This window comes from Hyla sarda, chromosome 3, assembly GCF_029499605.1.
Source record: "Hyla sarda isolate aHylSar1 chromosome 3, aHylSar1.hap1, whole genome shotgun sequence".
Classification (NCBI taxonomy): domain Eukaryota; kingdom Metazoa; phylum Chordata; class Amphibia; order Anura; family Hylidae; genus Hyla; species Hyla sarda.
In genome coordinates this window covers 100,988,613-101,006,393 of record NC_079191.1, presented here as the reverse complement: position 1 = coordinate 101,006,393, position 17,781 = coordinate 100,988,613, and the positions used below count along the sequence as shown (strand labels likewise).

The 17,781-nt window shown below is 41.1% G+C and overlaps 1 protein-coding gene across 5 annotated transcripts in view; it reads left to right on the top strand.

Annotated features, from left to right (window-relative positions):
* The window catches only part of NYAP2 (neuronal tyrosine-phosphorylated phosphoinositide-3-kinase adaptor 2), a 208,759-nt gene that overhangs the window by 135,643 nt on the left and 55,335 nt on the right, over nucleotides 1-17,781 (top strand). For all 5 annotated transcript variants that reach the window (XM_056564780.1, XM_056564781.1, XM_056564782.1 and 2 more), the window contains exon 3: nucleotides 8,804-9,105. In XM_056564780.1, coding sequence (XP_056420755.1) covers nucleotides 8,804-9,105 — 302 coding nt within the window. The remainder of the gene's footprint in view (nucleotides 1-8,803; nucleotides 9,106-17,781) is intronic.

The window sequence follows — 17,781 nt, the reverse complement described above, 5'->3', positions numbered from 1 at the left end:
ATCAACTGGCTCCAGAAAGTTACATTTGTAAATTACTTCTATTAAAAAATGTTGATCCTTCCAATAATTATCAGCTGCTAAAGTTGAGTTTTTCTTTTCTGTCTGGCGACAGTGCTCTCAGCTGACATCTCTGCTTGTCTTGGGAACTGCACAGAGTAGAAGAGGTTTGCTATGGGGATTTGCTTCTACTCTGGACAGTTCACGAGACAGGTGTCATCAGAGAGCACTTAGACAGAAAAGAACAACTCAACTTCAGCAGCTCATAAGTACTGAAAGGATTAAGATTTTTTTAATAGAAGTAATCTACAAATCTGTTTATAAAAAAAAGTTTTTTCCTGGATAACCCCTTTAAATACGATCAAAATAGATAAATTCACCTTTTGAATGCCTTTTTTGTGCCCTTGGATTCCTGCCCCCTGCCAATCCCTATCTTAGTGTGTCCCAACCAGGGTGCATCCAGCTGCTGCAAAACTACAACTCCCAGCATGCCTGGACAGCCAAAGGCTGTCTGGGCATGCTGGGAGTTGTAGTTTAGCAACAGCTGGAGGCACCCTGGTTGGGAAACACTGGCTTATCTTAAAGGGATCCTTTTTTTTTATTTTTTATTTTTTTTTTATGAACTGGTGCCAGAAAGTTAAACAGATATGTAAATTACTTCTATTAAAAAATCTTAATCCTTTCAGTACTTTTTAGCAGCTGTTTGCTACAGAAGAAAATCTTTATTCTTTGAATTTCTTTTTTGTGTTGTCCACAGTGCTCTCTGCTGACACCTGATGCCCGTATCAGGAACTGTCTAGAGCAGGAGAAAATCCCCATAGCAAACCTATGCTGCTCTGGACAGTTCCTGACTCGGACAGTGGTGTCAGCAGAGAGCACTGTGGACAACACAAAGAAGAAATTCAAAAAGTAAAGAATTTCCTCTGTAGCATACAGCTGCTAAAAAGTACTAATAGGATTAAGATTTTTTTAATAGTAATTTACAAATCTATAGAAAAAAGTTGCCCGGACCTTCTAAGTGAGTAAATGATGGTATGGATATTAAATGAGAAATATTAAATGAATGATTGTCTGGATCGTGCTTCAATAATAATAGTATAAACAATTTAATAAAATAGGATAAATAGACTGTAGTTAGTTACTTCTCACAGGGCCCATGTGAGAAGAACATATACAATAAAAACAACCTTTAGGTAATAATGTACATGAAAAATATAAAATGACAATAATACCAAAAATTAAGATAATGTTAATGGCATGATAATATCACTGGCATATAGTGAGTGCAGCTGGTATTTAACCGCTAATATCTAGGCACCCACTGCACAATATGTTCAACAATTTATGACAGTTTCAAATGAATATTACCGGTCCTTAGGGCAGCAGCCTGGGCAAAAGGCGCTGCTTTCACAGTGTGTAGATGGTGCCGGTACACTGCGTCCTCTGTGCAACGTTCCAGATGGTGTTGGTAAAGTCCAGTAAGGTCCTGGTAAGAGCGGAGGCGATTGGCGCTGGCAGGCGCCGGTGATTGCAGATCGCCGGGAGGACATTGGCGCTGGCAGGCGCTAGAGATGGTAAGTCCTCACCGCTGGTTAGATGGAATCAGGGCCATACACTGGATACGAGGAGCTCACCTCGTGTTGTCGGCGTGTGACGTCAGCTGCTGCTGGAGCCGAATTTGTTGCACTGGAGGTAGTTGACAATGGTGGACCGGACTGATGTCGGACTGGATGTCCTGATGGTCTTAGTGGTTTAAAAGCGATAAACCAGCCTTGGTGGATATGCACAATATATAAAATAGATATGCCAGTGATCATGCCCAAGTGGACTAGACGCGTTTCAGGGTTATTTAATGTAACCCTTTCCTCAGTAGTCATATAGGTATGATAGGTATGATATATGACTACTGAGGAAAGGGTTACATTAAATAACCCTGAAACGCGTCTAGTCCACTTGGGCATGATCACTGGCATATCTATTTTATATATTGTGCATATCCACCAAGGCTGGTTTATCGCTTTTAAACCACTAAGACCATCAGGACATCCAGTCCGACATCAGTCCGGTCCACCATTGTCAACTACCTCCAGTGCAACGAATTCGGCTCCAGCAGCAGCTGACGTCACACGCCGACAACACGAGGTGAGCTCCTCGTATCCAGTGTATGGCCCTCATTCCATCTAACCAGCGGTGAGGACTTACCATCTCTAGCGCCTGCCAGCGCCAACGTCCTCCCGGCGATCTGCAATCATCGGCGCCTGCCAGCGCCAATCGCCTCCGCTCTTACCAGGACCTTACTGGACTTTACCAACACCATCTGGAACGTTGCACAGAGGACGCAGTGTACCGGCACCATCTACACACTGTGAAAGCAGCGCCTTTTGCCCAGGCTGCTGCCTTAAGGACCGGTAATATTCATTTGAAACTGTCATAAATTGTTGAACATATTGTGCAGTGGGTGCCTAGATATTAGCGGTTAAATACCAGCTGCACTCACTATATGCCAGTGATATTATCATGCCATTAACATTATCTCAATTTTTGGTATTATTGTCATTTTATATTTTTCATGTACATTATTACCTAAAGGTTGTTTTTATTGTATATGTTCTTCTCACATGGGCCCTGTGAGAAGTAACTAACTACAGTCTATTTATCCTATCTTATTAAATTGTTTATACAATTATTATTGAAGCACGATCCAGACAATCATTCATTTAATATTTCTCATTTAATATCCATACCATCATTTACTCACTTAGAAGGTCCGGGCAACTTTTTTCTATTGGCTTGTCTTTTTGTGCAATTAGCGTATAGTTGCATGCCCTAGTTTGACCTCAGTGTGTATTGTTATTGTGAGCTGCACATACACCCCTTTTTTCTTTTTAATTTACAAATCTGTTTAACTTTCTAACACCAGTTCATTAAAAAAAAAAAAAAATGTTTTCCACCGGAGTACCCCTTTAACGTCTCAAAACACTGTTGATGTTGATGTCACCTCTGTCACCAGAAATTTGATGACGTGCCATTGCGGCAGCAATGTTAAAAAAAAGACTTACTGGGCACCAGGGTATCACTGGCACTGGAGTGGCGAGTAAGTGCAACCTGTTATTTTAACCTTATTCAGGTCATAGGCTGTACATACCTAATATTGGATGCTGTAATGTTCTGTAGATTTCCATAGAAACGAAATATGGAGACAAACATTCCTTACACCATTCATGACATTAAACATCATCCGCAACTTTGTATCGGAGACAATCCCAGAATGCTATAGTGAAAAAGGCTTCATTTTAATATGCTTCATTATAATGCAGGAAAAAAAGTTCTCCTTCTTCTGAGTGACAATGGCTTGGTTAATAACGGACCGGTTCATGTTTATTTAAATATAATATTTTTTTTTTTCCATCTTTGTCTAGTATTATTAAATTCCATGCTAATAAAATGCCCCACTCCTATGCAGAGCACGGTCAAATGTCATTGTGTGTGTGTTCTGATTTATTTGATATAATATGCAGTTCTGATGCATTACAAAGCATTTTGGTTTCTGGGAATTTTTTTTTCTCCTTTTTCATTACATGTAATAGGTCGGCAAAAAATAATAAATAATAATGCCATGTTACTTTGTTAGATACATATTGTAATAAAAATCATGATCTCTTCCAATGCAGATACTCATACTAGCTTCAGCTGATAAGATTCTTGATGAAAACAAAAGAATATCTCAATTTAGTATTTAAAGCATTATTGTCTCTTTAACCCCTCCAGGACGAAGCCCATTTTGGCCTTAAGGACCGGAGCGTTTTTTGCACATCTGACCACTGTCACTTTAAACATTAATAACTCTGGAATGCTTTTAGTTATCATTCTGATTCCGAGATTGTTTTTTCGTGACATATTCTACTTTAACATAGTGGTAAATTTTTGTGGTAACTTGCATCCTTTCTTGGTGAAAAATCCGTAAATTTGATGAAAAATTTGAACATTTTGCATTTTTCTAACTTTGAAGCTCTCTGCTTGTAAGGAAAATGGATATTACGAATACATTTTTTTATTCACATATACAATATTTCTACTTTATGTTTGCATCATAAAATTGACAAGTTTTTATTTTTGGAAGACACCAGAGGGCTTCAAAGTTCAGCATCAATTTTCCAATTTTTCACAAAATTTTCAAACTCGATATTTTTCAGGGACCAGTTCAGTTTTGAAGTGGATTTGAAGGGTCTTCATATTAGAAATACCCCATAAATGACCCCATTATAAAAACTATACCCCCAAAAGTATTCAAAATGACATTCAGTCAGTGCTTTAACCCTTTAGGTGTTTCACAGGAATAGCAGCAAAGTGAAGGAGAAAATTCAAAATCTTCATTTTTTACACTCGCATGTTCTTGTAGACCCAATTTTAGAATTTTTGCAAGGGGTAAAAGAAGAAAATTTTTACTTGCATTTGTAGCCCAATTTCTCTCGAGTAAGGACATACCTCATATGTCTATGTAAAGTGTTCGGCGGGCGCAGTAGAGGGCTCAGAAGGGAAGGAGCGACAAGGGGATTTTGGAGAGTACGTTTTCTGAAATGGTTTTTGGGGGGCATGTTGCATTTAGGAAGCCCCAATGGTGCCAGAACAGCAAAAAAAAAAAACACATGGCATACCATTTTGGAAACTAGACCCCTCGGGGAATGTAACATGGGATAAAGTGAGCCTTAATACCCCACAGGTGTTTCATGACTTTTGCAAATGTAAAAATATAATAATAATTTTTACCTAAAATGCTTGTTTTCCCCAAAATTTTAAATTTTTAAAAAGGGTAATAGCAGAAAATACCCCCCAAAATTTGTAACACAATTTCTCCCGAGTACGGCGATACCCCATATGTGGCCCTAAATTGTTGCCCAATTTCTCCCGATTCAGAAAACACCCCATATGGGGGTGAAAAGTGCTCTGCTGGCGCACTACAGGTCTCAGAAGAGGAGTAGTCACATTTGGCTTTTTGGAAGCAAATTTAGCTCTGGGGCATGCCTCATTTAGGAAGCCCCTATGGTGCCAGGACAACAAAAAAAAAACCACATGGCATACCATTTTGGAAACTAGACCCCTCGGGGAACGTAACAAGGGGTTAAGTGAACCTTTATACCCCACAGGGGTATAAAATTTTTTTTTTTTTACCTAAAATGCTTGTTTTCCCAAAAATTTAACATTTAAAAAAAAAGAGTAAAAGCAGAAAATACCCCCCAAAATTTGTAACACAATTTCTCCCGAGTACGGCCATACCCCATAAACTGTGGCCCTAAACTGTTGCCTTGAAATACGACAGGGCTCCAAAGTGAGAGCGCCATGCGCATTTGAGGCCTAAATTAGGGACTTGCATAGGGGTGGACATAGGGGAATTCTACGCCAGTGATTCCCAAACAGGGTGCCTCCAGCTGCTGCAAAACTCCCAGCATGCCTGGACAGTCAACGGCTGTCCGACAATGCTGGGAGTTGTTGTTTTGCAACAGCTAGAGGCTCCATTTTGGAAACAGTGGCGTACCAGACGTTTTTCATTTTTATTGGGGAGGGGGGCTGTGTAGGGGTATGTGTATATGTAGTGTTTTTAACTTTTTATTTTATTTTGTGTTAGTGTAGTGTTTTTAGGGTACAGTCGCACGGACGGGGGTTCACAGTAGTTTCTCGCTGGCAGTTTGAGCTGCGGCAGAAAATTTGCCGCAGCTCAAACTTGCAGCCGTATACTTACTGTAAACCTCCGCCCATGTGAGTGTACCCTGTACGTTCACATTGGGGGGAGGGGGGCAAAACTACAACTCCCAGCATGCGCTGACAGACTGTACATGCTGAGAGTTTTAGTTTTGCAACAGCTGTAGGCACACTGGTTATGTATCACTGAGTTTGTGACCTAACTCAGTGTTTCACAAATAGTGTGCCTCCAGCTGTTGCAAAACTGCAACTCCCAGCATGTAGGGTGCATGGTGTACTGTGACTGCTGAGAGTTGTAGTTTGCAACAGCTGGAGGCACATCGGTCGTAAAACACTGAGTTAGGTAAAAGAAAACTCTGAGTTTCACAACCATTGTGCCTTCAGCTGTTGCAAAACTACAACTCTCAGCAGTCACCGACAGCCAACGGGCATGCTGGGAGTTGTAGTTATGCAACCAGCAGATGCACCACTACAACTCCCAGCATGCACTTTAGCTGTTTGTGCAAGCTGGGAGTTGTAGTTATACAACAGCTGAAGGTACACTTTTCCATAGAAAAAATGTGCCTCCAGCTGTTGCAATACCATAAGTCCCAGCATGCCCATAAGGGAATGCTGGGAGTTGTGGTTGTCTGCCTCCTGCTGTTGCATAACTACAGCTCCCAGCATGCCCTTTTTGCATGCTGGGAGCTGTTGCTAAGCAACAGCAGGAGGCTGTCACTCACCTCCTGCTGCTGCTCCGGGACACAGGTCAGTTCCTCGCTGCCGCCGCTCCTGGGGCCCCGATCCCAACATTGATGCCGGGGATCGGGGTCCCCAGCTCCCGGGGTCCACCTCCCGAACCCGCTCACGTGCTCCGGAAGAGGGGCGGAGTGGGTTGCGGGAGTGACACCCGCAGCAGGCGCCCTGATTGGTCGGCCGGTAAACCGGCCGACGAATCAGGGCGATCGTGAGGTGGCACCAGTGCCACCTCACCCCTGCAGGCTATGGCTGTTCGGGGCCGTCAGAGACCTGATTGACCCAGAATCGCCGCAGATCGCTGGAATGAATTGCCCAGCGATCTGCAGCCATCGCCGACATGGGGGGGCATAATGACCCCCCTGGGCGATATGCCGGGATGCCTGCTGAACTATTTCAGCAGGCATCCGGCTCCGGTCCCCAAATGGCTAGCGGTGGGGACCGGAATTCCCACGGGCGTATGGATACGCCCTCGGTCCTTAAGGACTCGGAATGCAGGGCGTATCCATACGCCCTATGTCCTGAAGAGGTTAAAATAAATAAATAAATCTCTTGACATGTCACATAGCCATGTCAAAAGTCCTGGTATCTGGTTCTTCACTGATCTATATATAGAGCTGGGAGACTTCAATATAACCCGCATGCCGGAATTTCAGCTGCAGGTAATCAGCAATGGATTATTTACGTGTGAACATCCCCTAAAAGTTTGTGAAATATAAAAAACTGTATAAACAATGTTTTAATGCTGGTGACATTTTTACTCACTTTTTGTGTATTTTTGAAACCTTAGTGTTGTGGTGCCGGGGTGTTGCAACGGTGTAGCAGGGTCTGGTGGTGTTAACCCTGTGGGGTAAAGTGTTTTTAACCCCTGATTATTCGTGATGCCAGGATGTGGTTGTTTTCTGTATAAGGCCCTGCCAACAACCAACCCAAAAACGGCAGGCAATAAAGAAATGTCCACAGCAGGAATTGTGAGATAACTGGAACTTTTATTTAAACTTCTTATGAAACAGTCTTTACAATTATGCAGTTTCTCTAGAGGCAACTGGGATGCAGGATACCTTGCAGTCTTGCTGGGACTTGTGGTATTGGGATTTATGCAGGCCACTGTGCTACTAATTGTATACTTGAGTTGAGTAGTAGTCACTAGAATTGTAGATGGAGCTTTATAATTCCTGTTTTGAAGTGGCTGCAGGTTCCTTAGGCCTAGCTGAGATGCATTTAGATAGTATTGTGCTTGGCTGAAATCCAGGAGATAAGAGAGCAAATTTAGAGACTACAGCCCCTTATATACTAGGGAGGCTGGACTAAAGTCCATTGGTTGCAAAGCCTGTGGTTCCTGTGTCTATGGCATTCTGGGTACATCACACGACAGTAGATCACATGACCCAGGAAGGTCCTATATATCTGCACAACTCAATACACAAAGAACAATATGCACAATGCATCCACAGAAGGCAAGCAAAGGGGTGAGCCTATGGACTGCAGGGACTCTTCCCGAGGGGACCTAGGAAGGATACAGGACCATGTCCTGTACCGGGACACCACAGTGTTTTTCCACAGGCAGCATGCTTCAAAGGGGTTAAACAGGAATAGAAAAACACAGCTAATTTCTTTCAAAAACAGCTCCACGCCTGTCTCCAGGTTGGGTGTGGTTTTACAACTTTACATTTGCTCCATTCACCTCAATGAAGCTGTTTTTCTACTCCTGGATTACCCTTTGAAGTGTGGCATTTTATTCCAGCATTTCCCTATTTTCCCCAGGTTTTCTCACACTGCCATTAGGCTTCTTCCTGTTCAGGGTCTGTTCAACGCAAAACAACAAAGCTGAAGGGAACCTTTGCATAATAGACACCACTGGGTCCCAACGTATCCCATTGACTTGAATAGGGTCCGTTAAACATCCTGTATTTTAGAGTGAAAAAAGATCGGACATGCAGTCTTTAATTTTTTCTCCACTCGACTCCCAGTGTGTTCACATGTTCAAGTTTTTAATTGCAATGATTGAATACAAAGACAGGAACAGATGACAATTGGAGGACATGTATGCAGGAAAGACGGAGACTTCTCTCTTTTTTAGATCCATTCCTGGATTCAATAATTGCAAATAATAACCTGAACGTGTGAACACATCCTTATAGTCCCTATTGGATCCTATAACCTTCTAATCAGTTTGTCTGTTTTTTTTTTTTTGTTTTTTTTTCTTCTTGAATAATACATACTGACTGCAAAAAGAATTTCATATTTAGAAGAAGAAGAAAATGATAGTAATTATAATAATAATAACAACAACAGAATCAACTATAATAATAATAATAATAATGATAATAATAATATCATAAATAATAACATTTGTTTTCCTTTGTTTTCACAGTATTGGTGGAGAGGTAGCAAGAGGAAGCGAAGGGAGCTACGTGAATAAACATTTCCGCATGGGATTTATGACGATGCCTGCACCTCAAGACAGGTTACCCCATCCATGTTCTAGTGGATTTGCAGTGCGTTCACAGTCCCTCCATTCAGTAGGTGGCGCTGACGATGACAGTAGTGGTTGCTCCCGGAAACAACCACCTCCGAAACCAAAACGAGACCCGAACACTAAGCTAAGCATTTCTTCAGAGACTGTCAACTGCGGAACACTAGGCAAGAGTCCAAAGTTCACAGACAGGACAGATGGTAAGCTAACAGTGAGCATGTTTCCTTTCCAGGGCGCACTATAATTAAGGAAACAATCCTCCTCATTTCTGAATCATATTCTGGGGGCACCCATTATGTTATTAGAAGCAATTCAAATATTTACTAGTACTTTCCAAATATTTACTTTTTGTTCTTTTTGCTACTAATTAGGGAAAGAAAACAAACCTAAAAATGCCTTAAAGGGGTACTCTGGGGGAAAACATTTTTTTTAAATCAACTGGTGCCATAAAGTTAAACAGATTTGTAAATTACTTCTATTAAAAAAAATCTTAATCCTTCCAGTACTTATCAGCTTCTGTATACTACAGAGGAAGTTCTTAGCTTTTTGAATTTCCTTTCTGTCTGACCATAGTGCTCGCTGCTGGCACGTCGGTCGATGTCAGGAACTGTCCAGAGCAGGAGAAGTTTGCTATGGGGATTTGCTCCTACTCTGGACAGTTCCTGACATGGACAGAGGTGTCAGCATTGATCAATGTGGTCTGACAGAAAAGAAATTCAAAAAGAAAATAACTTCCTGTGGTGCATACAGCAGCTGATACGTACTAGAAGGATTAAGATTTTTTTTTTAAGAGAAGCAATTTACAAATTTGTTTACCTTTCTGGCACCAGTTGATTTAAAAAAAATGTTTTCCTCTGAAGTAAAAGAGATTAAAAGAGATCTGCAGGATAGGGGATGAGTGTTTGATCATGGGGGGAGGGGGGGTTCTGACCGCTGGGATCCCCCGAGATATCCTGTACAGGGCCTCGGCTCTTCCGCGGATCTTCCTGTGCAGGAGGCGTGTAGGCTGTAGCATGATGCTGCGGCCGACATGCCTCCTCCATGTATCTCTATGGGAGATGCATCCCTGCATCGCCCATAGAACTGAATGGGGGGGTCGTGTCTGTTGACCTCAGTGACATCAACGACACGAGCACTAGCCACGCAGAGCTGTGGCAGTGTCGGGTCCAGGTATGGGAGATCACGTGGGTCCCAGCGGTTGGGCCTGCGATCCCCAGATAGGGGATAAGTTATATACCACTGCAGTACTCGTTTAAGCTGAGTTCACACAGTCCAGAATTGGTCATTTGCATTTTTTTTCACTTCATGTTTATAAATAATTTTTTTTTATTCATATCTGTAAATACCATTTGTATAAAAAGTGATCCGTCAACTTACAATGGCCTCAACATACAATAGTTTCAACATAAAATGGTCTTTGTAACTTTAAACCAGTCTCAACATACAATGTTAAGGACAGTCCAGATCTGCAAAACATGTCAATGGCTGGAAGAACTGACCAATTAGAATGGGCATTCACTGGTAAAACCCCTGTATTACTGAAATGCATGCACTGACTGGCTGTATGGTAGCGCCCCCTACAGTACAGGGAGGTATGACATGTTCTGTACTACTCTTTACCTGTGCCACAGTTAGCTGCTTCTTTGGACACCAGGTATGGGAGGCTCCGTTTTACTTTTTTAGGACATTGGGGGAGATTTATCAAAACATGTGCACAGGAAGAGTGGCACAGTTGCCCATAGCAACCAATCAGCTCGCTTCTTTCATTTTTAAAGAGGCCTTTGAAAAATGAAAGAGGCAATCTGATTGGTTGCTATTGGCAACTGGACAATTTTCCTCTGGACGGGTTTTGATAAATCTTCCCCATTGCGTCTAGTGTACAGGACCCTGAAGAAGCTCCTGTCCTCCAGCAGATCTTTCTTACTTTTATATGTAAGGATTTGCTTTAGCTATTTTAGTTATCTACTTATTTTTCTTTAATCCTCACATTTTCCTATTTTTGGATGACATTTTGGGGCTTCAGAACCAATTATCAGGTATCCATAGAGATACTTGTTTCTTCATTGAACCATGTTTCATGTTTGTTTTTGTTGATGTAAAGAAACTTGACTGCTCGTTTCTAGTAGCAATGTAATATGCGTATGTTATAGCATTCAGTGATGTCACTATATAAGCCAGTGAATATTCAGGTCAGCACATTTATATTCATTAGCAGCATGTGAATGTTTAATATAAGATCATTAATATGGGATGATCACAAGACTTTTCCATACAGGAGTTTACATTGAACAATATATACTTTATATAAGAAATAAAATTAATATTTAATCAACATTTCTATGAATAATGATCTCAGAACATTGTTAATGGTTAGGTCATGTTTACATATAGCAGATTTGTCGAAGGGGGAACCAAACCTGCTATTTACAGATAGATAAGCCTTCCTTCTGGCTTGACTAACAATCCCCAGCCATGTTTTAAAGGGTTGAGTATCGAGAGATGTTACCTGCAATAGTTAGCATGGGAAAGTACATTTTTTTATTTGGAGAAGAGTATATTTTTGTCCCTGTGGAGCATTGCATGACCGTTAGGACTCAAGGGAAAACTTATAAGGGTTATCCAGAGACCTTAAAAAAAAAAAAAGTACTTCACCTGCTGTGGAATGTACTACAGGACTCACATAGTCCTGCCTGCCGCGTTTCTGGCACCATAAACTGCTCTCCGATGCACGGTCCTCCTCTGCCTACTGCTCCAGTTTCTATTTGCTTCTTTCTCTTGTACACCGGTAAAACTACATTTCCTTGCAGTCCTCACTGTCAAGACCATTAGAAAGGGGGCGTGACTTGCAGGTATGATGTCAGAAGGGAGTTTGGTTAAAGTTAAAGAGAGGATGGCTTCTACAAATGGATAATGATCCTAAACACACCTCGAAATCCACGGGGGATTACATCAAGAGGTGTAAACTGAAGGTTTTGCCATGGCCTTCACAATCCCGACCTCAACATAATTGAAAATCTATGGATAGACCTTAAAAGAGCAGTGCGTGACGACATAGTATTTGCATGCTAGTCACCTGACTTAAGAACAATAGATGTTCACTCAATAGCTTTCATGTATATTACTGCACTGGTTATTTCCATGGCTTACATACAGTTTTCAGTCTATTAAGAATAGAATAGTGCGATACGATTTATAATGAACATTTCAGTCCTTGCCATTTGGGTTAGAAAACCAAAGGAACAGTATATATTTCTGCACAGGAGCCCACTGTAGTCCATGTCTGCCTCACAGTACTGTATTAGACATTCATGGATAATGTACAAGTGTTATACAAATAAGGAGAACAGTGTGTCAGGTTAAAATAGCCCTAATGAGAATAAACAATTATGAAGGGGGAAGTTTTTTTTTAATTTTTTACCAACATATTCTGCAGCACTGTACAGAGACTGCTATAAGTCATTGTTCCCAGTGGGGCTCACATTCTAAATGACAAATTAACCTATCAGTGTGTTTTTGTAGTGTGGAGGATGCCACACATGCATGTAAGTAAATGGATGGGAAACCAGGACCCCTGAGCGGCAAGGAAAGGATCTAGCAGTGGCATAGAAATAAGGGTTACTCACAACGGTGGCAATTGTGACTGGGCCCCTAGGCTAGAGGTGCCCACGTGCCCCCTTCGCCATATACTAAATCTTCAGTCCAATCCTCCTATTTAATTGTATTGGCATTCTTAAGATGCTGATACAATTGAAAAGCAGAGCGCCAGCAGGGAGAAGTGAGCGCTTGGCAGCATTAGTGCTTCCTGCATTACACAGCCTCCAGATCTGACCAGAAGAGCCAGGGCAGTGCAGGAGCCAGGACAGGTAAATATTACCAAGGGGGGAGGTTATTTAGGATCAATGTTCCCCGATCTGTGGCTTTGCACATGGTGCAAAACATCAGCTCCCATCATGTCCTTCTGTCAGGACAGTTTTACAAAATCTTGGATTGGTAAATGTATGATACCCCACAATCTCTGTGCAGCACTAAGCTTTCATTTAGAATGCTGGGTGCCGGTGTCGGGGTCGTGATGTCACGTCCATGCCCCTCGTGACATCACACCACGTCCCCTCAATGCAAGTCTATGGGAGGGGGCATGGTATGATGTCACAAGGGTTGTGGTCATGACATCATGACCCCCACCGCCCACTCCAAGCGTTCGGAACAAAATGTTCTGAACAATGGGGCAGCGGAGTACCCCTTTAAATAGAGCACTGCTCTACTCAGAGATGGAGCCTCCAGCGATCATACAGTTATTACTATCCTGTGGATATGTTAGTGTCCTGACATGCATGCTAAACATAGGGGGAAACTGTCAGTGAACATTCAATAAAATCCATGACAGCAGCATAGTTGTTGTTACATTGAAACATCATTTATCACACATGATGATGCTTATGAATCTTTTTATTCTAGTTAAAAGCTGTGTGCCCAAAAACTATCTATAGCTCAACACATTAATGAATGAACATCCAAATAGCCCCATTAGTGATGGGGGTGCCAACATATGAAACCCCCACCATCAGCTGATCTGCACAGCCATGGCACCTGGATGTAAATGTTGAGCATACATTGTATAGTGAACATAGTAACATAGTTCATAAGGTTGAAAAAAGACCAGAGTCCATCAAGTTCAACCTATAACCCTAATGAGTCCCTACTGAGTTGATCCAGAGGAAGGCAAAAAGCTCTCATACTCGAGGTAAAAATTCCTTCCCGACTCCAAATATGGCATCAGAATAAATCCCTGGATCAACCTTCTGTCCCTATAAATCTAGTATACATAACCAGCGATGTTATTATTCTCCAAAAAAGACCCAGACCCTTTTTGAACTCTTTTACAGAGTTCACCATGACCACCTCCTCAGGCAGAGAATTCCAGTCTCACTGCTCTTACAGTAAAGAACCCCCGTCTGTGCTGGTGTAGAAACCTTCTTTCCTCTAGACGTAGAGGATGCCCCCTTGTTATAGATACAGTCCTGGGTATAAATAGATCATGTGAGAGATCTCTGTACGGCCCCCTGATATATTTATATATAGTTATTAAGTCTCCCCTAAGCCTTCTTTTTTCTAAACTAAATAACCCTATTACTGATAATCTTTCTGGGTACTGTAGTCCTCCCATTCCCCGTATTACCCTGGTTGCCCGTCTTTGAACCCTCTCCATCTCCACTATATCTTTCTTGTACACTGGTGCCCAATACTGTACACAGTATTCTATGTGTGGTCTGACTAGTGATTTGTACAGCGGTAGAATTATTTCCTTGTCGTGGGCATCTATGCCCTATTGATGCCCCCCATGATTTTATTTGCCTTGGCAGCAGCTGCCCGACACTGGTCACTAAAGCTAAATTTACTGTTAACTAAGACTCCCAAGTCCTTTTCACCGTCAGTCGTCCAAAGTGTACTCCCATTTAATACATAATCCCAGCACGGATTTTTCTTCCCCATGTGCATTACTTTACATTTATCAATGTTGAACCTCATGTGCCACTTCCCAGCCCAAACCTCCAACCTATCCAGATCCATTTGTAACAGTGCGCTGTCCTCTATTGTGTTTACCGCTTTACAGAGTTTAGTATCATCTGCAAAGATTACTACTTTGCTATTCAACCCCTCTACAAGGTCGTTAATGAATATATTAAATAGAACAGGACCCAAGACGGACCCCTGTGGTACCCCACTAGTAACAGTCACCCAATCAGAATAAGTACCATTAATAACCACCCTCTGTTTCCTATCACTGAGCCAGTTACTTACCCACTTACACTCAGTCCAATCCTTCTCATTTTATGCACCAATCTTTTATGTGGCACCATATCAAATGCTTTGGAAAAATCCAGATATACGACATCCAGCCATTCCCCCTGGTCCAGTCTGGAGTTCACCTCCTCATAAAAGCTGATCAGGTTAGTTTGGTGCAAAGTTATTGCAGCACAGCTTTCATTAAAGTTAATGGGAACGGTATCACAGTGACCTGGTGCTATCAATGTACAATGTACCAAGCTGTCTGCTTCTGGCTGCCATACATTGTTTACATTCAGGCACCAGAGTTATTCAGAACATCTGATCTGTAGGGGCGCCAGTTTTCGTCATCCCACAGATCAACAACTGTTGATGTCCTATCCCGTGAATAGACGATCAATGATTTTTACTGTTATATAACCTCTTTATTTATACAAGCCCCTTTAGATACCATCATGAACTCATGGTACTAGATTGCGACACAGAACAGGAACAGTAAATAGGCCGGTGCTTTATCTATGGTTGAGTATTATTAAAAATTTCCAAAGATACTCACTATTACAGTATATCAGGCTGATTGCATTAAATAGGTATTCCAGGATTTTTTCTTCTTCAGCCTTTGAGCCTATGGTGCTGAGTTATAATACTGTGTAATATTCTTCCATTGTCTGCACCATTTTGGCCCGTTTTTGTGCATGGGAACCCCACCTAAAAGTCTTTTTATTTTACTGTTCTCTGACCTTTCCCAGCATTTCACGGGGCTATAGACAATAAATCACAAGTCACATGGTCTCCAGAGGTATGTGTAATGTCCTTTTATTTGTTTCTGTATTTTTCTTTTTAGGTGTGTATTCACATACTAGTTTGTTCAGTGCAGGAAATAGTTAATGCTCTGAACGAATGAAAACTCGGGTGTGGTTATTTAACCAGAGTTCTCCTGCATTCTGGTGCTAGTTATTGTGCAATACACTTTCAAGCCTGCTTGTGCATTTACCTTGTATTTATCTGAGTTTTAGCCATGGTTAATTAGTCTTGTTCTTTGTAGATTTTAGTCTGTGTTACATTTGTCGGTTTTAGGATTTGCATATCCTTTCTGTTATGTATCTGTTCACACTATGTCTGAGTCTTGCTTGTTACCTGTACTCTGTATGTTATATTCCAGTTCTAGTCTAGTGTTTCATGTATTATATTTCTGTTTCCTACTGAGTCAGCATCTTGTCCACATGGTGGAGTGTGTCCGCTGGCCAGTAGCCTATTTGGCTCCTATTTGGCTTCATTATTAATGGCTACTCCTTTTGTGTTTGTTTGTTCTGTGTCCCACTGTTAACAGTTTCCTATGTTTCATTATCAGTTTACCTGTTTATATTCTGCCCTGTTAGTATTTGTATCCTGTTTGGTATATCTGGTTGTCTAGTAGTTTTCTGTTCTGGCCTGTGACTATGTATATAATGTATTTTTACGCCACTGCACTTTAGCGCAGAAAGGGACCGACGCCCAGTTGTCAATCCATAATTTAGGATGGATGGGCAAGTTGGTCATGACAGTATGTGGCTATGTTGCAGTGGATGGATACTGTGGATGGATGCTATTTACCCACCCATATATTGTCTCTGGCTGCATGAAATGCTGGGAAAGGTCAGAAACAACAGTACAATGAAAAGACTTGCACTACAGAACTTCCTGGTTTGGGTCCCATGCATAACAGCTAGACAAAAATGGTGCACGAATGTAATAGAAGCACATTAAACCGTATTATAAATATTCTGGAATACCCCTTTAATATTTGAAGCTACATTACACACATTGCCATCAGAATTTGTACTGTATTTCCAAGTTCATATTATGTCTTCACACTTGAATCTTTATTTCTCCTCTCGTGCATATTATATATCATATAATATGATTATATGCCACAGTAATGTGTTCAAGTCAATATCCAGGTTACTTAGTCTACCCTAATAGTATGTTGTATGGTAGAACCTACCTGACCATCATGTGTAAATCATTGTGAGAAGCACATTAAAGGGTACAATGACCTGCAATGACCTTATTATGTCGGTGGTATTGTCCTCTTTGATAGGAAACACGTCTTTATCTTGGCGTCAACCCTTCTTATGGTTTGCATAGATGTTCTTGTTGCACATAATAAAATGAAGTGTTTTGTAGACCAGAATAACAGTATTCTGTACTCGATGCTAAAATTAAATCTCTAACTCATATTTTATTACAAATGACTTTTATGGAAAGGATCAAACTGAGTCTTTTGCAAAATGTTCTCAAAATAAGAACACAGAGAGTATAATGTATTCCGTTATCTCCCACACTTATTATGCCATTCCCACTTGTACAGCATTTTTCAAATGCAATTTTGATAAAACCTCTCAAAATAAAATTCTTTGAAACAACAGCAATTTTGAAATCGCTATTATTAAACTGTGAAGGTAATGGAGAAGTTGACATCAGCTTTTTAATGCGAAAACCCATTTTTATATGTTTTTCTATAGAAAGTATTGCACACAGTTGGATTTTATTTAATCACATTTTGACAACTATCTGTCCTTATTGTTTTCTTTTTTTCTTTTATTGTACAACACTGCACCATATGGCAGGACTATATCAAGTGGATCATTATATTATGTAAGGCATTGGCATGGCAAACATAAAAATAGGCCCTTTATAGGTTCTGCCTGACATTGTGATATGTTTATCCAAACTTGACCTGAAATTCCAGTACCTCAATCCCATTTTTAAAACTTATTTGTGTGCTTAAAGGGGTTATCCACCATTAGGTGATTTTAGTACGTACCTGGCAGACAGTAATGGGCATGCTTAGGAAGGATCTACGCTTGTCTTGGGGCTAAATGGCTATGTTGTGAGATATAACGCTGTGGCCAGCTTTTTGTAAACTGGTATTTCCTGTTTTAGTTTTTTTTGCCTGCAAATCACATAATTCCATTTTCCTCCCTCCCACACATCAGCCACCCCAAACATTGAAACATAAATGAGCTACTTAAATTCAAAAGACCTGTGGTTTTCAATCAGGGTGCCTACAGCTGTTGCATTAGTTTCAGATTGATCTCTCTCCCACCAAG